At 42.9% G+C, this 26,096-nt stretch overlaps 1 protein-coding gene across 2 annotated transcripts in view; it reads left to right on the forward strand.

Annotated features, from left to right (window-relative positions):
- Positions 1-11,814: 11,814 nt before the first annotated feature.
- The window catches only part of TRIM38 (tripartite motif containing 38), a 28,979-nt gene continuing 14,697 nt past the window's right edge, over positions 11,815-26,096 (forward strand). Inside the window, exons 1-7 of one of the 2 annotated variants that reach the window (XM_032140581.2) lie at positions 11,815-11,868; positions 12,064-12,297; positions 15,365-15,963; positions 18,646-18,741; positions 21,191-21,421; positions 22,360-22,382; positions 22,479-22,591. In XM_032140581.2, coding sequence (XP_031996472.1) covers positions 15,553-15,963; positions 18,646-18,741; positions 21,191-21,421; positions 22,360-22,382; positions 22,479-22,591 — 874 coding nt within the window. In that variant the 5' untranslated portion in view covers positions 11,815-11,868; positions 12,064-12,297; positions 15,365-15,552. The remainder of the gene's footprint in view (positions 11,869-12,063; positions 12,298-15,364; positions 15,964-18,645; positions 18,742-21,190; positions 21,422-22,359; positions 22,383-22,478; positions 22,592-26,096) is intronic. The other variant, XM_032140582.2, reaches the window with a different exon arrangement.

Below are 26,096 nucleotides of genomic sequence, written 5' to 3' on the forward strand. Positions count from 1 at the left end.
GCGACACAGTGAGACTCTGTCTGAAAAAAACAAAAAAAGTTAAGAAATAAAAGAATGGGCCATGCATATTGGGTTATGCCTGTAATCCTAGCACTTTGGGAGGCCAAGGCAAGTGGATTACTTGAGGCCAGGAGTTTGAGACCAGCCTGGCCAACATGGCAAAACCCTGTCTCTACTAATAATACAAAAATTAGCCAGGCGTGGTGGCACCCACCTGTGGTCCCAGCTAGTTGGGAGGCTGAGGCAGGAGAATTGCTTGAACCTGGGAGGTGGAGGTTGCAGTGAGCCAAAACATGTCACTGCACTCCAGACTCTAGCTTGAGTGACAGAGCGAGTCTCTATCTAAAAAATAAAAAAAAAGAAAAGAAAAGAATGGCTACTCCATAGGCAGAGCAGCAGTATGGACTGCTCAAATAAGCATACGTATAGTTATTTCTGGATTATGTGCTAAACTAATGGATTATTCAAGAGTTTTTCAGGAAAGGGTAGACAATTCCTAGAACTAAGGGTTCTTCCCCATTTTAGACCACATAAGGTACGTCCAGATGTTGTCATGGTATTTGTAAACTGTCATGGCACTGGTGGGAGTGTCTTGTAGCATGCTAATGCAGTGTAATTAGTGTATATGAGCAGTGAGGATGACAAGAGGTCACTTTTGTGGCCATGTTGGTTTTGGTGGGCTTTGGCTGGCTTCTTTACCGTTACCTATTTTATCAGCAAGGTCTTTGTGACGGGTACCTTGTGCAATCTTCTATCTCACCCTGTGACTAAACTCCTGGTTAGAATGCCTAACCTAACCCAGTAGGCCTCAGCCTTATTTTACCCAGCCCCTGTTCAAGATGGAGTCACTCTGATTCAAATGCCTCTGACATATTTTCCCCCTCCCTTTTACCAGGGAACCCTTAATCCTAAGGATTGCAGTGGGATGAAGATCCGTCTTCTATAACTTCTTCAGGTTAAATAGGGGCAATGATATTCCTGCCTAATTATTAGGGTCTCTTGTGTCCAGGATAGAGAGGAGCTCAGTCACAAAGTGTCAGTATGGTGAGGGACATTCATAACTCTGAGGCTTCCCAAAGTGTTGAGATTGCAGGCGTGAGCCACCGTGCCTGGCCAGGGTCCCATTATTATACCAGATCCTGGATCCCAAAAAGAGAGAATCGGCCCTCTTTTGGGGGATCAGCCATCTCCCATGGGAATCTTATCTCTCGGTGGGGGTGGAGACATTTCCATACCTTCTAGGTAGTCAAGAATTCTCTTCTTGTGAATTCGTCAAGTATTCACCTATATTTGCCTTTAGCTATCCCCAAAAGTATATTTCCTACTTGGTTATTACACACCAAATCTCCCTCATAATGCAAAGTAATTTCTGATACCCCCAAAAGTCAAAAACATCAGATAACACAATGCAAAACCGACCAGAGCCTTAGATTTTGCGAAGGATCTATCCACTTCCAGTTCCTGGGGTTTCATGAGGAAAACAGAGGTTTTTCCCAAAATGGGGTCTGTGGTGCCTCCTCTGCTTTTCCCAAGGAGTCCCTGGCTTTTAGAGATTGAATATCCACTTTTAATTAAGCTTTTAACCATAAACCATAGCACTCTAAAGAAAAAAAAAGGAGTCCTTTTAAGTTTCTTATTACCCAACTTTAGCCATCCCACACGGCCATTATTTCTGGCTTTTGAACTTTACCAAAGATAATCTCCCAGATGCTCAGAGAGAGGAAAACTCAAGATAGTTTGTGGAGGGGAAGAGAACAGAATCAACAAATGGTAAAGGTCACACAGGCATCAATCAGAAAGTACTCATTCCCTAAGCCAGGATTGAACCTGGGCCGCCATTATAAAATGGCAAATCCTTAGCTGCTGAGCTACAACACTGGTCAGTTTCCATTGCCCTTCCCAGAAGGAGTCCAGAGCAGCCAATTTTGAGCTTGCAATAGCTTGAGATAATTTTTAGAGCTAACTATTACATAAACCCCAAAATTCCTGTTCCCTGGATGGCAGAGACCAAGAGAAAGTACTGCCACGTGGTTACAAGGTGAAGCTCCTAAGGACATAAAACAAGATGAGAAGGAAACTTCATCCAGTTTTTAATTTTTTTTTTCAGGGACCTGTAGTAAACTTTGCAACTGACCAGTTTACTGGGCTGGCTTGAACAGCAGGCTTATGGAGTCCTAAGCCCGTGTTCTATCCTACGATATTCCTCTTTATGACAGAGTAATACAGAAAGACAAATTGATAGCACAAAGTATACCAGACTCATTACAGCTTAAGACTAGCCCCACAAATCCTTGTTCCCATTAATCAAAACTTTACAGAGACGATAAACAGTGATTTTTACCATTCATTCAGTTTTCACTAAGAGAGAGAGGCCAGAAGCCTGACTGGTAAGAAATCTTTACCCTTTTGCCGGCATGCCAGGTTTCTGGGTTCTCTTTCACTGAGCAGTGCTAGCAAACTTGCTCACTACAAAGCCCTTGGGGCCAAGCTACGACGCAAAGGAAAACCAACTTTTTCTGTTTCATGGAACCACAGACAAATAAATGTCTCTCACTTTTGTAAGATGCTGCCCAATGGCCGCATAAAGTAAACAAATTAACGTTTTCCATTTCAGCCAGAGCAATATACATGTGACAAAACATAGACATTGGCCACTCCACTTAGCACTCAACTGGGAAGGCTCAAACTTGCCCCCAGATAGGCCCTTTCATCTTCAATCAAACCTCTGACCAGGAGTTTCAATATGTGGTCTCTGGGCAAGATGGTTGTCTCAAGTAACAGAAAAGATAGAAAAGAGAAAGGAGAGAAAGGGAGAAAAGCATTGCCTGTGGTGAGGTGGGAAAGGTGAGGAGTTCAAGGAGGCCAGAGAAAGACCTACCCATTGCAGCAACACTGAATCAAAAGTGCAGGCAGCCGCTTGTTATAGCAAAGGGATCTTTTCCAGCAGTCCCATCAGCTCTCAAGCTTTCCCCTTTGGAGAGAAGAAAAGTTCCCCATGTCCCATGATCCTGTACATGCCTAATCCTGTCACCCATAGCTGTCAGCAAAGAGCACAGGGCAGATTAATGCAGACAGAATAGCAGTTAACATCCCCTAATGCTAAATCCATTTTTAACCAAGAGAGTAAAGTTACTGAGAGAGGCCTCTAACCCCTTAAATCTTAAGGACTGTAGCCTTCCTAAGTTGAGTCTCAAACCCAAGTTCGGTCAAGCGTTCTTGCCTTTTATTAAGAGGGGCCTGAAACCCTCTCTGTCTTAGGAGAGACCCTATCTCCCCTAAGTTGCACTTCTAACCCAATCCCATCCTTTACCCGGGCACCCCACCACTTACCCAAAGTCAGCCAGTTGGTGCTGCAGTCTGTTTCCTTTGGCTTCAGAGTCTCCTCAGTATTGTCCCTTCGTGGTCACCAGAAAGATGTTACCAGAAAGGGGTCTGGATCCAGACCCCAAGAGAGGGTTCTTGGATCTCACACAAGAAAGAATTTGGGGCAAGTCCATACAGTAAAGTGAAAGCAGGTTTATTAAGAAAATAAGGAAATAAAAGAATGGCTACTCTGTAGGCAGAACAGCAGCGTGGTCTGCTCAAATAAGCATACTTATAGTTATTTCTGGATTATGTGCTAAACAAGGGATGGATTATTCATGAGCATTCCAAAAAAGGGGTGGACAGTTCCCAAAACTGAGGGTTCCCCCACGTTTTAGACCATATAAGGTAAAGTCCAGATATTGTCGCAGTATTTGTAAACTGTCATGATGCTGGTAGGAGTGTCTTTTAGCATGTTAATACATTATAATTAACGTATAATGAGCAGTGAGGACAACCAGAGGTCCCTTTCGTGGCCATGTTGGTTTTGATGGGTTTTGGCCAACTTCTTTACCACAACCTATTTTATCAGCAAGGTCTTTGTGATGTGTACCTTGTGCTGACTTCCTATCTCATCCTGTGACTAAGAATGCCTAACATACTGGAAATGCAGCCTAGCAGGTCTCAGCCTTATTTTATCCAGTCCCTATTCAAGATAGAGTCATTCTGGTTCAAATGCCTCTGAAAATGCAGCCTTGAATTCCTGGGCTGAAGCCATCTTCCCACTTCAGCCTCCTGAATAGCAGGGACTACAGGCACACACCATCACGCCTGGCTAATTTTTTTGTATTTTTTTTTTTTTTAGAGATGGGGTCTCACTGTGTTGCCCTGGCTGGTCTTGAGCTCCTAGGCTAAAGCAATCCTCCTGTGTCATCCTCCCAAAGTGTTGGGTTTGTCAGAGGTATTTGAACCAGAAAGACTCCATCTTGAATAGGAGCTGGGTGAAATAAGGCTGAGTCCTGCTGGGCTGCATTCCCAGTAAGTTAGGCATTGTAAGTCACAGGATGAGGCAGGCAGTCGGCACAAGACACAGGTCATAAAGACCTTGCTGATAAGACAGGTTGCAGTAAAGAAGCCGGCTAGGCCAGGTGGCGTGGCTCACGCCTGTAAGCCCAGCACTTTGGGAGGCTAAGGTGGCTGGATGGCTTGAGCGCAGGAGTTGGAGATCAGCCTAGGCAACATGGTGAAACCCGATCTCTATTAAAAATATAAAAAATTAGCTGGGTGTGGTGGCACATGCCTGTAATCCCAGCTACTTGGGAGGCTGAGGCACGAGAATCGCTTGAACTGGGAAAGTGGAGGTTGCAGTGAGCCGAGATTGTGCCACTGCACTCCAGCCTGGGCAAAAAAAAAAAAAAGCAAAGAAGCTGGCTAAACCCCACCAAATCCAAGATGGCGATGAGAGTGACCTCTGGTCATCCTCACTGCTATGCTCATACCAGCGCCACGACAGTTTATGAATGCCATGGCTACTTCAGGAAGTTGCTCTATATGGTCTAAAAAATGAAGGCATGAATTATCTACCCCTTGTTTAGCACATAATCAAGAAAAAACCATACAAATGGGCAACCAGCAGCCCTCAGAGCTGCTCTGCCTATGGAGTAGCCCTTCTTTTATTCCTCTACTATCTTAATAAACTTGCTTTCACTTTACAGACTCGCCTGAATTCTTTCTTGTGTGAGATCCAAGAACCCTTTCTTGGGGTCTGGATCTGGACCCCTTTCCGGTAACAGGATTATGGGTGTGAGTGAGCCACCATCCCCAGCCTTAGTAAATTGTTATTTCAGTTATTATATATTTTTATTTATTTTCTGTTTTTCAGTTATTATATTTTAAACTCCAGAATTGTTATTTAGAAAGACTGTATTAACAAATCGGGAGTACTGGCATAAGCCTGGCACAAAGCAAATGTTGACATAGGTCTGGCACAAAACAAGTGTTCAATGCATTTTAGCTACCTTTAAGTGTATTATTACTAGCTGCTTCTGGGGCTATCCAGGGAGAGTTATCCTTGCAAAACCCCCACTCACTTCCAGAGCAGGCTTCAGTGTAGCAGTCATCTGTGTCATGACAAGAAGAGTCAAACTCTGTAAAACATTTGAAGAGATTTATTCTGAGCCAAACTTGAGTGACCATGGCCCATGATACAGCCCTCAGGAGGTCCTGAGAACAAGTGCTCAAGGTGGTTGGGATGCACCTTGGCTTTATACATTTTAGGGAGGCATGGGACATCAATCAAATACGTTTAAGAAATGTGCATTGGTTTGGTCCAGAAAGGCGGGACAACTGGAAACGGCGGAGGAGTGGGGTGGAGGTGATGACAATTGGTTGAGTTTGTATAAAGATTTGGGATTAATAGAAAGGAGCACTAGGTTGTGATAACAGGTTGTGAAGACCAAAGTTGTACTATGGGATCAATTTTTTAGCTAGCAGGCTTCAGAGAGAATAGGTGGTAAAATGTTTCTTATCAGACTTAAAAGCTGTGTTGATGTTAATGCGGGAGAGGAATAATGAGGCATGTTCAACCCCTACTTCCCTTAATGGCCTGAGCCAGTCTTTCAGGTTACATTTTAAGAAGCCTGACTGAAGAGAAAGTCTATTCAGATGGTTGGGGGGGCTTTAAAATTTTATTTTTGTTTTACACCTTTGCCCTTGGAAGTTTTGCTGAAAAATGAACACACAAAAAGGCAGATTCATAAGAGAAAAGGCTTTACAATTTAATCACTCTGTGGTTCTCCTCATGCACATAGTACCAATATCCCAGTGGGATTTAGAAGCTTATATGCCAGCTTGAAGTTGCAGAAATAACAGGGGCTTGATCCTTGCAAAATAGGTTATGGGAAATAGAAGAAGAGGAATTCTGTTGAGGGGCAATACATAACTACCAGGAAAGACTAATTGGATCAAAGAACAGAGATAAATTTGTAAATAGTTCTCCTTGGAATTTAAATGATGCTTAGAGAGCGATTATCTTATAAAAGGGTCTGTTCAGGTGTGGTTACATTCTTGGTCTTTCCTATAATACATAATGAGATAACAGGGAGGGAGAAAAGAACAATTGTTCTCGCTGGTGGGGCCATCCTATTTTTACGTACCTAGGGAAAAGTCTCTTTAGTGTCTGTTGATCTCTAAGAGTCTTTCATTCAAAATACTCATTTTATCAGGAAGCCATATTTTGGGGTGAAATTCACTACTCTCTTTTAGAGATATGGGTACAAACTCTTTGTAAAGAATGCTAAGACTTTGCCGGGTGCAGTGACTCACCCCTGTAATCCCAGCACTTTGGAGGGGCCAAGGCGGGCAGATCACTTGAGGTCAGGAGTTCAAGACCAGCCTGGTTAACATGACAAAACCCCATCTCTATTAAAAAATACAAAAATTAGCCAGGCATGGTGGTGGGCATCTGTAATCCCAGCTACTCGGGAGGCTGAAGGCAGGGAGAATTGCTTGAACCTGGGAGGCAGCTATTGCAGTGAGCTGAGATCACGCCACTGCACTTCAGCCTGGGCGACACAGCGAGACTGTATCAAAAAAAAAAAAAATGCTAAGACTTACATTGGGACGTCCTTTGTCAGGCCCATCATTCTGATTAGCTCAAGGCAGGTATTTTTTTTTTTTTTTTTAACAGAGACAGGGTCTTGCTATGCTGGTCAGGCTGGTCTCGAACTCCTGGCCTCCAGTGATTCCCCCCACCTCAGCCTCCCCAAGTGCTGTGATTACAGGTGTGAGCCACCACACCTGGCCTGGTTTTTTTTGGTGGTGGTTGTTTTAATCCTATAATCCTGTGTCCTTTCTTCCTACCTCTGAGTAGTGCTTACTCTCTCCCCTTTGGTCATTTGAAAAGTTTATCAGCAAGTGGGTGCAGTTTCAGGCTGGGTACCGTGACTCATGCCTGTAATCCGAACACTTTGAAATGCTTAGATGGGAGGATCATTTGAGCCCAGTTCACAATTACAGTGAGCTGTGATCGTACCATTGTACTTCAGCCAGGGTGACATTGCAAGAGCCTGTCTCTAAAAACAAACAAAAAATTGCTTTCACACTGTGATGCTATCACATCTCTTCTAAGCTCTTGTTGGGGCTCAGAAATTGATACCCTAAAATATGGCACTTGGTCATATTGAACTGAAGAAGCCTCAAAGTCTCTCTGACATCCCTGCCACCAACTATCTCTCCCAAAACACATCATGGAATTAAAGTTTCTTTATCTACCTAAGATCCAGACCCACCAAAAAGAGCAATTATTTTTATTTCCCCTTCCTGTAAGACCAAGAATGTAACCATGCCTGAAGAGACTTTCACAAGATAATGTTCAAGTTAATCTCTGTTCCCTGATCTACTTACTCTCCCTAGTAATGAAAGGAGTTGTCCAGCTTGCTTTAGGCAGACAGTAAGGGAATGGTCCCCAGAGAACCTCTGACCTGCCCCACAAGTGCTTACACCGGATGTTTTGTGCAGATAAGGGAACTTGCACAGGGGGTTGCCTAAACATGCCTGCAGTGGAAGATTCCTTTCTTTAACACATGCAGAGTTCAGGAAATTAATCAATATGGAGCAGCTCAGTCTAAAGGCCTGCATGCACTGGGAGGATGGGGTGGAGTTGCCAGGAATTTGAGCCTTAAGCCCTGGTATTCAACTGTGAAGAGCAAACCAGAAATCTGCTTTCAGGACCCTTCTCTTTGCTGAGAGCTTTCCTTTCACTTAAATTCTACTCCACTCATTCTTTGATGGTCGCGTGCCTAATTCTTCCTGGCTGTGAGACAAGAACCTGGACCTAGCTGAACTAAGGAGCAAAAATCCACAACAGTAATCCCATCAACAGAATTTCCCTTCTTCCCCTCCCATGATCTGTTTTGCCAGGATAATATATAAGCTTTTAAGTCCTCTTGGGAAGTGGAAAATCATTCTATGTTTCTCCCTGTGTACATGTTAATAAATTTGTGAGTTGATTTTTCAGCAAAGTTTCCCCAGAAGCCAAAGGGGAAATTTCCCTTGGCTCCTCCACTCTCTTTTCCCAGCTCTTCTTTTACTTTAGTTTTTATTTCCTCAGCCCAGTAGATCACAGCCTTCTTTTTATTTCTTCTCTGCCCAAACCATCAGTATATCCTACAGGAGGGAGAGAAGCAGCTCTCTGGGAAACCAGTAAGCACCATGGGTTCTGATACTTTCTAGTACCATTTGACATATTAACATCCCTGCCACCCCTGCTACACATGGACACGCACACACACACCACATCACATGCATCACACTAACATAAGCTATGTATCACATACCACACAGCACAGACAGTACTACATACCCCACACATCACCCACACCACACTACATGCATCATGCACACGTGTGCACACACCTCCTATGATGTGTGTTTAGTGCAACTCAGAAAGTTACTCTTTCATTTAATGCACATCACTATGCTTAGAAATATTCTAGTCACTGGGATTCATCAGTGAACAATAGCGAAAAAAAATCCATCCCATATGGAACTTGCATTCTCATGGGGGAAGCAAATATTAAACAAAATGAATTAGTAAAATATTCAGTGATAAGTGCCATGGGAACAAAATAGATTTGAGAAGGTTTGGGAGGGAGAGAGGGGTACACTTGCTAACAAGTGGTCAGGATAGGGTTGGTTGAGAGGCAGAATCTGAAGGAGTTGAGGAAAGGCATCCTAGGAATAGCTGAGTGCTGACTCTTCCCCACAGTGGGAACACACAGTCCAGAGCTTCTGAAGGAGACTCTAGTGACCTACTTCCCATTGTGAGTCTTTGGACTCCTGTATCCCATAATCACAGGATCAGGCCTAGCTTTACATACTGGAGATAATGCATTCCTCCTTGGGGATAGTTCAGGTTGATTTCTCCCTAGGCCTGCCTTTGGCAACATATTCCTGAAGTCTCATCTGCACCCCCTCTCTGCTTCTAATATTTGCCACTCTCTGCATGAACCAGCCCCTCCTTCCTGCAATGGGAAACAGGTGTGAGATGGGGCAGCTGTCACAATCCGTTTTGCTTTTGTCTTGCAAAATGATAATTATTATTGGTAATGGTAGTTTGTTTCCTTTTTAGCATTCACTAGCTTCCTTTTCCTGATCCTTTGATAGTGTTACCAGAAAGGGGATCCCAACCCAGACCCTAAGAGAAGGTTCTTAGATCTCGTGTGAGAAAGAATTTGGGGCAAGTCTAAACAGTAAAGTGAAAGCAAGAAAGTAAAGGAATAAAAGAACGGCCACTCTACAGGCAGAGCAGCAGCTTCAGCTGCTGGACTAAGGATACTGATATGGTTTGGCTGTGTCCCCACCTAACTCTCATCTTAAATTCCCACATATTGTGGGAGGGACCTGGTGGGAGGTAATTGAATCATGGGGCAGGTCTTTCCCTGAGTAATTTATACTGCTGTTCTCATGATAGTCAATAAGTTTCATGAGACCTGATGGTTTTATAGGAAGGAGTTTCCCTGCACAAGCTCTTTGCCTACTGCCATCCATGTAAGACCTGACTTGCTCCTCCTTGCCTTCTGCCATGGTTGTGAGGTCTCCCCAGACACGTGGGACTGTAAGAGCATGAAACATTTTTTTCCTGGTATAAATTACTCAGTCTCAGGTATGTCTTGATCAGCAGTGTGAAAATGGACTAATACAGATACTTACAGTTATTTCTTGATTATGTACTAAACAAGGAGTGGATTATTCATATGTTTTCTGGGAAAGATGTGGGCAATTCCCAGGAACCAAGGGTTCCTCCCCTTTTTAGACCATATAGGGTAACCTCCTGACATCGCCATGGTATTTATAAACAACTATGGAGCTGGTGGGAGTGCCTTCTAACATGCTAACACATTATAATTAGTGTATAATGAGCAACGAGAATGACTAGAGGCTACTCTTGTTGCCATCTTGGTTTGGTGGGTTTTGGCCAGTTTCTTTACTGCAACCTGTTTTATCAGCAAGGTCTTTATGATGTGTGTCTTGTGCCAACTGCCTATTTCATCCTGTGACTTACAATGCCTAACTTCCTGGGAATGCAGCCCAGTAGGTCTCAGCCTTATTTTACCTAGCCCCCATTCAAAATGGAGTCATTCTGGTTCAAACACCTCTGACAATAGAACAGATCTGTAATGAGCCATGCCTGGGTACAGAGTCACGTCCACAACAATGAAAGTCGTAGTTATCTGCAAGAACTCACTGTGGGACCAAGGATTCAGGGGCTCATTCTTTCTCCTCTCTCTGTGTGCTGGTTGTCTCAGGAGTAGAATGTCCCATATTATGCATGGGGTCTGCAACCATCATGCCAGGGCATGATGAATCGTAGGTGGCAAAACAACAGAAGGCTCTGTGAGCATCCAGGAGGGTGCAGTGCTGAAGAGTCTTCTGCTTGGTATAGGAAGAAAGGAACGTGTTTCCCAATCTTGCCTTTATTTTGAGTAGTTGGACCAGAGGGATTGCAGCTGGGCCAAACTCCATGTTCCCTTGGCTATCAGGGTCAGCAGACAGGCCAGGGGCCCAGACAGGCCAGTGGCTCCTAGAATTCAAGTTTAATTTCTCCTCCCACCTGTGTCCTGAGCTCCCCTTACTGGTTCCCTTGGACCACTGCATCTACTTAAGCCAGCATTTATTATGTTCTTATCATAAATGCCTCTTACACCTGAGACTTATAAATGTGACAAGCTCTTATTGTGAGATAGGAATCCATCTTTTTTCCCCATGAAATAATAATTCTAACTTAGGTGGTGATAGTACTTTTCCTTTCATTTTGAAGTGGAGAAGCTGGAGCTGAGTCTTTAAGGACTTGACCCTGGACCCCACAGCCTTTTCTCCACAGAGCACAAAGCAGAGTGATGGTCCCAGGGATCCCAAACAGCTCTAAGCTGGGAGCACTCACTGCTGGGCCACTAGTGACTCCCATTTTCTGTCCTGGCTGACCCTGGCTATTGAAGAAGATCTGAGTCCTACAGAAGGACGGCAAGGAGAAAAAACAAGACACAGAACGGGACAGAAAAGAATAGAAAGCTGACTTAGATGAATTTTGTGATGCCAATGTGTCCTACTGCTGTTACCACACCTTTTTCCACCACACCCTTCAGAGCAGTTATAGAACCACAAGCAACCCAGAAATAGCAAAAAAGTAACATCAGCTAGGAAGGCTTAAGGACTCCCAAGGGAGTTGATGGCAAAAGTAGAAAGATCTCAAATCAGAGTCTGTGAACTGATCCTCTGCAGGCTTCCTGTTTTTAGATACTCTGTGTTAGGGTCACATGATAGTTTACTGGGTTATTAATTGGTTCCTTCTTGTTATTGCTGTAAAAGAAGGATATTTTTTTTCCTACATTTCCCCCTCCTTTACCGGAGAGGGTGAGTGCAAATGATATGAGCAATGTCAGTGGTTTTCTCCTAAATCTTATGAGCCCCGCCTCCCACAGTAGTTTCACTTCTCAGTTTAATCCGGTCTAAGTTAATTTCCTGACCCAGGAAGTGGCAGCTACAGAGGGGACTAGCAGCGAATATGTAAGTGTCTGAGCAGTGAAGGTTATGGAAAAGGTCCAGGCTAAGTAGTTTTCTCAGTGGATATGTGAGTGTGTACTGGTGGCAGGTGGGGTGGGGAATATATTTCCTGACAGCAGGGCCCCTCTAACTCTGAAAATGGTCAGGACTTTCTTTGTTTTACAGCTCTCACCTCTTTCCTGCTCTTTCTTTCACCAGACTTTACACCAAATCTCAGAAGATTCAGAACTTAGATGAGTGGGGCCCAGGACAGGAACCCTGGAGCCTTGGAAGGAGGGGAGCCCCATCTCCCCAGAAGTGCAGTGACCCCAGCAGAGAGGGGCCTGGTGTATCACTGGAGGAAATCGCCTGCCAAGGAATACACGTCTTCAGAAGAAATTCTGTGTGGCTTCAAGAGACTGATCTGATTGTGAGAGGAAAACAGCCTACCTGGTAACCGTAGTTAAATTACTGTTTTTTATTCTAGGCACTCTTCAAACTTCCTCCTGACTCTGCCCCTGTCCTAGAGGAGCTCCCAGGAGTAGGGGTGTGGGGGCAGGCAGGGGGAGGGATGGGGGGTGCAGGGAGAGTCCAGCTAGGTTCTCAGAAGAGGCAGGCTTTTTCGCTCCTGGTCACTCCTCTGTTGCCTATCCCTGGCCTCCACCATCTTCTTTCTGCCTTCCCTACCTCCTTGGGTCTGCAAACTCTTTATGTTGCAATCACTCTGAACATGTCTCTTGAGATAGGTCCTGTCCTGGAGAAGAGATATTAATAGTAAACTCCCCAGTTCTGCAGGAGCTCTGATCCCATAGAAATAACTGCTCCTCAGGACCAAACCCTCTGCTCTGCAGCCTTCTTTCCAATTCTTATTCCCTCAGGTTAGGGAGAGGGCAAAAAAAGGATAAACTAGTTCTTCTGGTTGTTCTGGTTGCCTTGATTGCTTCCATTATCCTCCTGGTTGGGTCTCTAGCAAGACGTTCTTAGCCAGGGAAGTCCCACTTAGGCACCCCTCTCTCTCTGCAGGAGAGAGAGGTATTCACTATTCTTCTTTCTCTTTCTTTTGCCTATTATACCTCTGCTCCTGAAAGCAAAAAAAAACAACAACAACAACAAAAAACACAAGCAAACAGAAAACAACCGACCTTATTAACCAGTGTTGGTTGTTAATAAGGTTTGTGGGGGGATGGGGGGATCGAGATGGAGTCAAATTTGATTGTCATGATGGTGTAGGAGCCAAGGGAACACTTCCCCTTTGCCTTCTGAAGTTCACTGAAAAATCAACTCACAAAAGACAGGCTAATTGGAGAAAAGGCATACAAATTTATTAACAAGTACATGGGCTAGAATCACAGAGTGATTACCCCCTCTGCCAATGGGGGTAGATACTTATATAGCCTTATTTATAAATACCTATGTAAAAATACGTAAGTATAAATATGTATGCATATATCTATATATGTATAAATATGTATGTATACTGTATAAATACGTATGTATAACATATTTATACATGTATACATATTTATTTCAGAGGGGAAGGGTGATATCAGGAGAATATAGGTAATTCTGTTGAGCGGCAGTAAATGATTACTAGGGAGAATAAATGAATATTTGGGAGGATGAATGAATGGAGGAACAGAGTTTAACTTGTAAATGGTTCTCTTTGGAAAATGAATGAGCCTGAGAGACAGACATTATTTTGTGAAAGTGTCTGATTAGGTCTGGTTACATTCTTAGTCCTCTTTTCTTCAATACAAAATGAGATAATAGGGCTTGGAAGGAAAAACAATCTTTCTTCTTGTCTAGTCTGACTGGTCTTTATGTAGATAGGGGAAAAGTTTCTTCCAGCATCTGCCGATCTCTAAGGGCCTTTAATTCAAAATACTCATTATACCAGGGAGTCATATATTGGGGTGAAGCTCCCCGTACTCCTTCAATGGAATCTGTCACAGATCACCCAATTGCATAAGTGTTACTACCAATTACAAAGAGTAATTTTGGTACCAATTATTCTTTTTTTTTTTTTTTTAAGACAGATTCTCGCTCTTTCACCCAGGCTGGAGTGCAGTGGTATAATCTGGGCTCACTGCAACCTCCCCCTCTGGAACTCAAGTCATTCTCCTTCCTCAGCCTCCTGAGCAGCTGGGATTACAGGTGTGCACCACCACGCCTAGCTAACTTTTTGTATTTTTAGTAGAGATGAGGTTTTGCCATGTTGGTCAGGCTGGTCTCAAACTCCTGACCTCAGGTGATCTGCCCGCCTCGGCTTCCCAAAGTGCTGGGATTACAGGCGTGAGCCACCGTGCTGGCCTGGTAACAATTATTCTTGAAGTTAACTAGAATAGGAAAGAGTTTCACACTCCTTGAGTTCTCTCTTTTACAGCTTTTGTGAGGAAGCCTGCATTGCTTCTCCCAGCACTTGGTCCCAGGTAACTTTCTGTGATATTGAGGCTGTTATGTAACCACTAGTCACATGCAACTATTAAGCAATTGAAATGTGCCAAATGGAACAGAAAAGCTGTATTTTTTCATTTTAATTGTTATTAAGTTAAATTTAAATTCCTACTCATGATAGTGGCTACTGTATTAGCTACACAGCTAGACGTTTATGTATCCTCTAAATTCCAATGCATTTCTTCTTTCCGGAGAGAAGACTTTAGCTGGACATGGTGGCACATGCCTGTAGTCCCAGCCACTCTGCCAGGGTGAGGCAGGAGGATTGCTTGAACCCAGGAGGTCGAGGCTGCAGTGAGCTGTGGTCATGCAACTGCACTCCACTACAGCCTGGACAAGAGAGCGAGAACTTGCCTTATAAGAAAAGAAAAAGAGGCTGGGCACGGTGGCTCATGCCTGTAATCCCAGCAGTTTGGGAGGCTGAGGCGGGTGGATCACAAGGTCAAGAGATCGAGACCATCCTGGCCAACCAACATAGTGAAACCCCATCTCTACTAAAAATACAAAAATTAGCTGGGCGTAGTGGCGCTGACCTGTAGACCCAGCTACTACTCGGGAGGCTGAGGCAGGAGAATCGCTTGAACCCGGGAGGCAGAGGTGCAGTGAGCCGAGATCGCGCCAGTGCACTCCAGCCTGGGCGACAGAGTGAGACTCTGTCTCACTGAAAAAAAAAAAAAAATTAGAAGACTGAGAAAAGAAAAATAATTTAGAGCAGTCTGAGCTATGTGAGGTATGCAAAATTTATCAGGACAAGTGAGACAGGAGTATGGGTCTTCAGTTAAGACCCCATGTTTAAAAGCGTTTTGTTCCTGACTGGCTGCCTCATCTATTACCTACATATTCCTGAGATTTGTAATACAAAGAACAATGTATAGCCAGTCAAAAGCTTATGCTATTTTAATGTAAATTCTTGGTAAACAACTTTAAAACTGCTTTAAAACTGCTTTTTTTCCTTTAAACAACCACTTGTAACTGCTTGCTATTGAGGGCAACTTGAAACTCTGCACCTGGGTTGCAGTTCTCAAACGTGGCCCAAACAACCTCAGCCTCAGCTTCTTCCTTTTAGGTCCTCTTTTCTTCAATACAAAATGAGATAATAGAGGTTGGAAGGAAAACCTTCAAGACCTATGGAAGTCAGTTTCAGCCAGCTCATCACATAGAGGTGCAGGTGAGGTGTATTTTCATCGCGGTGGAAAATTCTGGCTGCTTCATCTCCATCTCTAGAGCCAATATTGGAGCTTTTCAATAAAAGCTATGGCCTCAACCACCAGCACCAAGAAGATGATGGAGGAAGCCACCTGCTCCATCTGCCTGAGCCTGATGACGAACCCAGTAAGCATCAACTGTGGACACAGCTATTGCCACTTGTGTATAACAGACTTCTTTAAAAACCCAAGCCCAAAGCAACTGAGGCAGGAGACATTCTGCTGTCCCCAGTGTCGGGCTCCATTTCACATGGATAGCCTCCGACCCAACAAGCAGCTGGGAAGCCTCATTGAAGCCCTCAAAGAGACAGATCAAGGAATGTCATGTGAGGAACACGGAGAGCAGCTCCACCTGTTCTGCGAAGATGAGGGGCAGCTCATCTGCTGGCGCTGTGAGCGGGCACCACAGCACAAAGGGCACACCACAGCTCTTGTTGAAGACATATGCCAGGGCTACAAGGTGAGTGTGTGGGCCAGTGGGCCTTGGTAAGTACCAAGTCTTATCCTGCTCCCCAGGAGCTGAGATGATTTAACCTGAAACCTAACATTATGACTTGGAAATACAGCCTTCATCATGTCATTCTTCTGAAAAATAGTTTATGATGATTTCTTGCTAAATTATCTAGACTGTCCATCCCTGACCTTCAATGGGATGGTTGGACTCTTATCTCTATCCATTTGTGTTATGATGAATTTCTCTTTGCTTTAGAACAGGTTGTTCTCAAACCAAACACCCGCATTTTTTCTTGCTTCACACCTGAATATCATTTGAAAAACCACAATATGTAAAGCCATGCAGTAGGGCCTGAAAACAGGGAAGAAAGACCCATCACCTTTTAGGTATCTAGTCTATTAAAGAAAACAAACCATCAAAAATGTCTGCCTGGAGGTCCCTGGTTTTGGTGGTGGGGAGGGACATTTAGGGTAGAGAGTGGTTCATCTTAGAAGTAACTCCTGAAGGACACATAAAAATTGAACACCTATTGGGGGATTTTCATTTGGGGAATGAAGGGTCAGTGACATTGAAAATATCACTCTGGTACCTCTACTTTTTTTTTTTTTTTTTTTTTTTTTTCGAGATAGGGTCTTGCTCTGTATCCCAGGTTGGAGTACAATGGTGCAGTCTCGGCTCACTGCAGCCTCAACCTCCTGGGACTCAAGCAATCCTCCCACCTCAGCCTCCCAAGTAGCTAGGACTACAGGGATGCCCCACCATAGCTGGATAATTTTTTTAGTTTTTGTAGAGACATGGTCTGCCTTTCTTGCTTATACTGGCCTCAAACCCCTGGTCTCCCTCCCATCTCAGCCTCCCAAAATGCTGGGATTAGAGGCATGAACCACTGTGCCCAGCTACTCTGGCATGTCTATAATAAAAGGAATATCAAGGAGTAAAATTCAAACTATCCGTATAAGAAAGGGAGGAGAGGGCAGATTTTAAGCAAGATTCAGGAAGAAGAGTCAAAGATTTGGAAATGCTTGGTTGTGGAAGGTGAAGCAGAGGGAGAGGTTTTGTGTACCATCCAGATTTCTTGCCAGAAAGCATATTAAGGAAGGTGGGACTTTGCTGTTGGCAGCATGGAGGAATGGGCATAGTCCTGATGTTCTTTTTCCTTCTCTGTCCTGCCTACATTTGAGGAAAATGTTGTCCCCAGTGTCAGGCTCCTTATTCTGTCCTCCATGAGGCAGAGGTGGTCTTGTATGAAGGCTCTAAGTCTTTCTAAGGACATGTCAATCCTGACCACCACTCAGCTCATGGCAGCTCTTCCTTAAACTCCATGGAGCAGCTAATAACTGCGATGATGATATTCCCGTTTGAATTACTTTTCCACCAAGTAGTAAGAAAAGGATTCAGCTTATGTTGAAGTTGAATTTGGTCACTTACTAGATGGGCAATTTTGGGCATGTTATTTAATGTCTTGACACCTTGGTTTCTCCATCTGTAAATGGGGATAATAGCAGTGTCCTCCCTCCCTAAAACACATACACAGGAGGTGGTTATAAGCTTTGAGGACATTAAAATATAGAATGCATAGAATAGCACTTGGCATATAGCAAAGACAATGTCATCTTTTGCTAAAACAGTTACATAGAGCCCTTTCCTGAGAACGCTTGAGAATTAATGAGTATACTTGTTGGGTTTACAGAGGACAGGAGACAATTCTTTTAGCATTGACTAAAATTAGCAATTTGGGTCAGCTTCAAATCACTTTTTTTTTTTTTGAGACGGAGTGTCGCTCTGTCACCCAGGCTGGAGTGCAGTGGCGCGATCTCGGCTCACTGCAAGCTCCGCCTCCCGGGTTCACGCTATTCTCCTGCCTCAGCCTCTCTGAGTAGCTGGGACTACAGGCGCCCGCCACCACGCCCGGCTAATTTTTTTGTATTTTTAGTAAAGACGGGGTTTCACCGTGGTCTCGATCTCCTGACCTCGTGATCCGCCCGCCTCGGCCTCCCAAAATGCTGGGATTACAAGCATGAGCCACCGCGCCCGGCCTTTCAAATCACTTTCAATAGAAATATGAGAAACTGTTTTGAAGAATAAGCTAAAAGCTTGACATGAATACTGAATCATTTCAAATTGGATTCATGATACCATCGTTCAAAAGATACCAGAATTCCCCTCTTCCATGAACTGTTTCTAATAACCAGCTGGTATCCTGATTTTTCCTGACTCATAAGACACAAAATTTCATGTGTGCCAAACACTGGTATTGGTTTTGCTTGGTTCAGCATGTTATTTTACAAAATCTTTTAGATGATGATTACCTTGTTCTATATACAACTTTTTCCTGGCAGGACTATAGTGGTGGATGTAGTTCAGGCTCTAGGTCAGCAGATGAGGTTGCAATTGTTGCTCCACTACCTGGCAGTCATAGCCCTTTAGGCAAGTTATTTTACCCCTTTCTTAGTCTCATTTTCTACAGCACAAAAATGATGTTTAAAATCCTACCAACTATTCAGGGTTGCCAAGGGGATCAGTATGTTCCTGCACATATAGCCTTTAGCATGCTCTCTAGCAAAAAACAATGAGGACTCAATAAATATTCACTATTATTCAAATATATCTTAGAAGATTGGAATTCCCCCTAGGTCCCTCGTGAAGAGTCAAATTGAATAGGCTTCACTTATCAAATTTTTCCTTCAGGAAAAGCTCCAGAAAGCTGTGACAAAATTGAGGCAACTTGAAGACAGATGTACGGAGCAGAAGCTGTCCACAGCAATACGAATAACTAAATGGAAAGTAAGAATCTGACTTCATTGATCTCAAGCTATTTTCCATTCTAGAACTTAGGCATAGGGGATGATTGAGGAAAAGCACAATGAGGATTTATTCTCACTAAACCAGATCGAAAAAATGAAACCCAAGGAAGAAACCATTATTTGTATTTATGCCCCTGGTTCCAGGTTTACATCCATGAGTATTTAGCACCAACTCCTTCCATCTTTAAACCGTAGTTGGCTGGGATTCCTGATACTTCAGTCAGAAGAAGCAGAATTAGTATGCCTATTTACATAGAAAAAGCACTGACTGGGTCTCAAACTTTAAATACCTCAAAATAAACCTGGTTTGCAGGCCTCAACTCATTACCCTGGCACTTTTACCACAGTGGAGCATCTGGCTGTCAGCTTTACAGGTACAGAAACCAATCTTTGTGAACACTTAGAAAACAGGATCACTCCAGATTGAAATTCATACTACTCAAGCTCATGAGGCTGATGAAAGAAATATACTTTACTTATTTATTTATTTTTAAATTATTATAATTTTTTGAGATGGAGTCTTGCTGGAGTGTAGTGGTGCGATCTCAGCTCGCTGCAATGTCCACCTCCTGGGTTCAAGCAATTCCCCTGTGTCAGCCTCCTGAGTAGCTGGGATTACAGGCATGCGCTACCATGCCTGGCTAATTTTTTGTATTTTAGTAGAGATGAGGTTTCACCATGTTGGCCAGGATGATCTCGATCTCCTGACCTCGTTATTCACCCACCTCAGCCTCCCAAAGTGCTGGGATTACAGGCGTGAGCCACTGCACCTGGCCTATACTTGATTTATAAGTACATCATAAGTAATGCAACAACCTACACACTTGCAACTACAAACTTTGAGACTATTTCCGTGGCTGACTAACCTCCACATTATCAGAGCCACATTCTTTTATGGAAATATTAGGTTCGTGCAAAAGTAATTGCGGTTTTTGCCATTAAAGTAAAGGCAAAAACCACAATTACTCTTGCACCAACCTTTATATTTATATGATTCACTAGCTTGCAGTAAAATCCCACAAACTGATTACCAATTTTCTCTCTTTCAGGAGTCCTTTCTAACCTCTACCCTGATCTTTGTTTGTGGATGTTGCTCTTGAGCTCCAGAGTACACTCTTACTTCCCCCATTTCTAGGATCTTGGGCAATGGGGAAGACCTTGATTGTAACTAACATATATGAAAACCCATCTATAAAAGAGTTAAAGCTGCACCTGTCTCCTACACAAAAACTCCACCTCATCCTAAGTCAAAGACCTTTCTTCTACATCATAGTCATCAAAACACTGTATGAATTTATTTTTATTTTTTAATCTTTATTTTTCTAAGATAAGTAGAGAGTTTATTTGGGCCAAGTTTGAAGACTGCAACCCGAGAACATAGATTCAAGTTGCCCTGAATACACACTCCCACTGCATTAATTTAGACAGCACTAATGGAAATTGCAACTTTACATCTCCTCAGATGAGAGTTTCACTTGATTTCTGTCAGTCTTACACATAGGAATGCTTAAGATGACCCTAGGGTAGTAGAACAATATTTCTCAGTTAACCATAATAAATGCCTGCCACACTCAGAGGTCCCCCTACCAAGAATTATGGACCCTCTTAACCAGCCTGGTTGTCTTAAAATCCAGTCTGGGTGATGTTCATTATAAGCTTTTACTTCAAGAAAATCGCTCCAACTCAGAAATCTAACTTCTTAAATCATAAGTAAAAACTTCTTTTTATCCTTGTAACTGATAAAGTGTTTGAACTTGGCCCTAGTTTCACAATTAAATTATCTAGCACTCCTAACCCAGCTTTCTCCTGTGTCTTGGCTGAGGAACAAGAAAATTAATTGGGTGACTATAAGGAATCTGAGACAACCTCTTTCACATCTGAGTGCCTGCCTCCCACACATGACTCTGCAGCAGGAAACTGGGGACATTCTTCCAGCTTCAGTGACTCACGAGAAAATAATGTCCCAGTGGCTGATGGTGTGTGTGTGTGTGTTTGTGTGAAAATATATATAACACTTAAGCATTTAACCACTTTTAAGTATACAGTCCAGTAGAATTAAGTGCTTTTACATTGTTACATTGTTGTGCAACCATCACCATTCCCATCTCCAAACTGCAACTCAGTTTCATCTTTCACCTTCTAAACTGAAACTTACTACCCATTAAACAGTAACTGTCCATTTTCTGGTCTTGCCAACACCTTGTAACTACTATTTTACTTTCTGTCTCTATGAACTTAACTATTCTAGATGCCTTGTATAAGCAAAGTCTTACAATATTTGCCCTTTCGTTGCTGGCTTATTTTGCTTGAATGTCTTCAAGGCTTATCATGTAGTAGCGTGTGTCAGACTTTCATTCTTGTTTATCCATTCATCCGTAGATGGACATTTGGTTTACTTCTACCTTTTGACCATACTTTCTTGACTCCAGGAGAAGGTACAGATTCAGAGACAAAAAATCCAGTCTGACTTTAAGAATCTCCAGCGTTTCCTACATGAGGAAGAGAAGTCTTATCTCTGGAGGCTGGAGAAAGAAGAACAACACACTCTGAGTAGACTGAGGGACTATGAGGCCGGTCTGGCGCTGAAGAGCAATGAACTCAAGAGCCATATCCTGGAACTGGAGGAAAAATGTCAGGGCTCAGCCCAGAAATTGCTGCAGGTGAGGCTGTGTACTTGGAGTAGGGAAAAAAGGTTTGGTATTGTGCTATTACAGGAGAATGGTAAGGAAGCATGGGAAGACAAAGTAATGTTTCTTTTAGATGTACATCAGTGTCATCAGGCTTGCCTTCACTAATCTATAGGGTGCCTTTATGTCAATTAGAAAAATAAACTTCTGAGGGAACATAGCTTGGCCAAATGAAACCACAGGATAACATTCACCACTGTTTGCCTCCTTGGCCCATGTGCAGAGAACCCTGGTTGTTGACTCTCTCCTGAAATACTCCACTAGGTGACTGATAGGTGATGAAGTGGGGCACCCAAAATGAGTGATAACCTTTTCCCTGATTTGCTTGTAGAACCCTTGCTCCAGAGCTGTTATGGTACAATCTACAGCTTTATCTGTAGGAAGATAAACATCTGGAGCCATTAATTCTGGTTCTAACTAACAGGATTGGTGACTATACTGTAAGGTTGAATGTATAGCATGATTGCTTTACCACTGTGTGATACCTGCCACCACCATCTTAGTGGCCCAGTCTCAGGGCTGTGCGCAGATTCACCACTTAGGACCTTTATGGTAAGTGTTCTCTAATCTGGGCTCACTGTGAAGGAAATCCAATCACCAGAAGCTAGTCTTGACAGAGGGAGCGTGGACAAAGCTCCTGGCCCTCAGACTTCAGCAAGGATGAGAATAGATGCAAATGTTGATAAACATCCTGCCATGCTGAATCTCCCAGAAGCTGGTAGGAATTATTCCATCTGAGTATCCGTCAATATCTAAGACTGGTGGGAATTACTTTGTTTGAGTATCCATCAATATCTAAGACTGGGGTAACTCTACTTCTTTGGGTAGAGCAAAGAAGAATAGCCCTGCATGACAAGCCCCATGAAATACCAGTGTTCCCATGCTCACTTTTTCTTTTTGTTTCTTTATAGAATGTGAATGACACTTTGAGCAGGTAAGTCCCGTGTGAATGCAGGAGGGGAAGGGTGCGTGTATGTAGAACTGAATGGAATGCACCTCTGAAGAAATCTCTGGCCTCTGCCTATTCTAGGAGTTGGGCTGTGAAGCTGGAAACATCGGAGGCTGTCTCCTTGGAACTTCATACTATGTGCAATGTTTCCAAGCTTTACTTCGATGTGAAGAAAATGTTAAGGAGTCATCAAGGTATGTGCACTAAAGAATTCCTGAATACTGTGGATGGAAGGGGCCTTAATGCAGTAACCAAGTTTACCACCTGTCCCTTGGCAGGCTCACAGCCAGAGAGGTTGTTTAGTTAATTTCAGTAGAGCTTTCATACTTTCCCTAGTTAGTAGGGAAATGTGATGAGCATTGCATTCTGGTTATCTGCACAAACCTTTCAAATTCTTATTCTTTCACTTACTAGCCATGTTACTCCAAGTGACTTGGTTTCCCCCTCTGAAAAATGAAAATATTAACAGCTCCTACTTCATTGAGTTGTCATCAAAATTAAATGCATCAACATGTACAAAGTGCTTAGCACTGTGACTGACACATGATCATAATACCACATAATGGTATTAGAGCTGATCGTAGTGTTTATTATTAATAGATCAGCCGACTCTTAGAATAATGCAAGAAAGGTAGGTGAGTATGATAGCCTATCATTCACATATTTTAGGAACTTGACTTAGATAACACAGATGATAAATGTTACAACCAATTTACAGATTCTGAAATGTTAGAACCATTTACTGAGTTTCCTGCTCCCTTGATTTTTTAAATCAGTGCTGACTATACTGTCACAAATTTGTATCCATAAGTACAAAATCAAAAAAATCCCTGAAAATGGAAAGTTTTATCATGATTCATTTGGCTGCAAAAATCTGGCCTAACCTGAAATGATTTGGTGGTTATATTAGTTATCTATTAGTACAAATTACCATAATTTAGAACCTTAATACAACACCCACATATTATCTCAATTTTTGTGGTTCAGGAATCTGGGCACAGCTTAGTTGGGCCTGCTGCTTAGGGTCTGACAAGGCTGCAATTAAGGTGTTGGTCAGGCTGTGTTCTTACCTGGAGGCTAGGCTAAGGAAGAATCCACTTCCAAGCTCACTGAGGTAGCCGGCAGAATTTCTTTCCTGGTGGTTGCAGGACTTTGGGCCCTGGTTGTTTCTGGCTGTTGGCTGGAGGTTGCCTACAGCTTCTACAGGCCACCCCTCAGCTCTTTGCACACGGCCTCTAACATGGCCAGTTATTTCTTCAGAGAGAGCTCAGGAGACAGACTCTTTAGAGAAAATCTGCTAGCAAGATGGAGTCTTACATAATGAAACGTAATCATAGAAATTATATACCATCATCTTTGCCATATCCTATTGGTCAGAAGCAATTCATAAGCCCTGCTCACACTCAAAGACAAGGAATTTTATGAGGGTGTGAACACCAAGAGGCAGGAATCATAGAAGGCCACCCTTGAGTCTGTCTTCCACAGTGGCCAACCCTGAACTGCACTGAGATGAGACTATTTAAAAGTCTTTATTTATCCCACTTAATTTGAATAAATGTTTTCCTAAAGATATATTGATCAATTTGATTACAGGGCTCTGCCTTAGGCCGTGATGGGGTTGAACTTTAGAGTATATGCATTTTTTTTGCCTTTATAACTTCTAAACTAATTTGAATGGCAAAGCCCATTTTGTTCCAGGGATTTCAGATAAGGAATTATAGACCTGTGTTCCCCTCACATACACAATAACAAAACCCAAAAGCACTCTGTATTTCATCCTATACAGATGACAGGAAGGAAGAACAAGACTTTGTGTAAGTTTTGCTGGGATTTCACTGAGTTAATTTGCTTACTCTCATCTTTTGCAGAAGGAATCATAATATGGTTCAAGTGAAACTATTTCTTTCTTTCTTTTTTTTTTTTTTTTTTTGAGACAGAGTCTGGCTCTGTTGCCCAGGCTGGAGTGCAGTGGTGCGATCTCAGCTCACTGCAAGCTCTGCCTTCCGGGTCAAGTGAAACTATTTCTTAAATGGGCCTATCTTTTAACTAAATATTTCTCCCCTCTTAAACACTGTTTATTAAAATTTTTCTTTTAAAAAAATTTTTTTTTGAGATAGAGTCTCGCTCTGTTGCCCAGGCTGGCTTGAGTGGTGCAATCTCGGCTCACTGCAGCCTCTGCCTCCCGGGTTCCAGTGCCTCAGCCTCCCGGGTAGCTGGGATTACAGGTACGTACCACCACACCTGGCTGATTTTTGTATTTTTAGTAGAGATGGGGTTTCACAGTGTTGGCCAGGCTGGTCTCAAACTCCTGACCTCAGGTGATCTGCCCACCTCGGCCTCCCAAAGTGCTAGGATTACAAGTGTTAGCCACTGTGTCCAGCCTAAAATTTCTCTTATTACAAAAGTGATATGAATAAATTTTATTTTTAAATGTATGTTTATCTATTTTATTTTACATTGCCTTCAAGCAGATGCAACAAATAAATTTTAATCAATCAAACAATATAAAGGATATAAAGAGAAAGTTCAAGGTTTCTCCTACCCCTCTCCAATCTGACTTCTCTAGGTAGGGTGACCTATATCTTTCCCTAAGTTTGTACAAACTTGTAACATATATACACTGTCTATGTTACTCATTTTGTGTCTAATATTCTGTAAGTATATAATAAATATATGTAACCATATCCCTACTGATGGAGCTTCAGGCTGTTTCGAGAAATTAGTTATTACAATGTTGCTACAATAGCTTTCTAGTCAATGCACCCTTATATCCTGGTGCTTTCATTTCTTTTGGGAATACACCCCAAACTGGGATTGCTGAGGTTGTTGTTAATCTTAATATATGGTACCATATTACTTGACTCAAAGTTGTAACATACACTCCTACCAGCACCAGGAATAATGACTCACATATACTGAGCACTCTTTAGTCTGTGACAGATTAGAAAAGCTTTACTTTTCTTGGTTCAGTCCTCTCTATATGGGGCATTTTTGCTTTATAGATGAGGAAATATGACACAGAGAGGTTAAGTGAGTGTTCTAGGATCTCATAACTAGAAGGTAGTCATAGAAAGAGTCTAGAGTCTAGAAACCACTCTCTTACCATTTTGCAATGTGGCAGAAAATGCAAAGTTGTTATTTACTTATCTCTTTTAGACAGGGTCTCACTCTGTCACCCAGGCTGGAGTGCGATGGCCCCATCATGGCTCCCTGCAGCCTTAAATTCCTGGGCTTAAGCAATCCTCCCACGTCAGCTTCCCCAGTAGCTGGGACCACAGGCAAGCACCACCACGTCTGGCTAATCTAAAAAAAATTTTTTTGTAGAAACAATATTTCTTTATTTTGTCTTGGCTGGTCTTGAACTCCTGGGCTCAAGTAGTCCTCTCACCTCGGCCTCCCAAAGTGTTGGGATTATAGGCATGAACCACCATCTCTGGCCTGAAATGTATTTAATCCATTGCCTTGTGGACTGGGCATTGAGGTTGTGTGTAGTTGGGTTTTTTTGTTGTTGTTGCTGTTGCAAACAATACTACTGTGAACATTCTTATCCATGCTCCCTTGTGTCTCGTGAATGTTTCCTCCAGGGAGATACCTTGAAGTGACATGCTGGTGCGAGGGATGCATATCATAATTTTACCAGATACTACAGATCTTGAAATTGTTCCAATTCTACCCCACCAGCAATATAAGAGCTCTCAC

The sequence above is a fragment of the Hylobates moloch genome, unplaced genomic scaffold (assembly GCF_009828535.3).
Source record: "Hylobates moloch isolate HMO894 unplaced genomic scaffold, HMol_V3 SCAFFOLD_20, whole genome shotgun sequence".
Lineage (NCBI taxonomy): Eukaryota > Metazoa > Chordata > Mammalia > Primates > Hylobatidae > Hylobates > Hylobates moloch.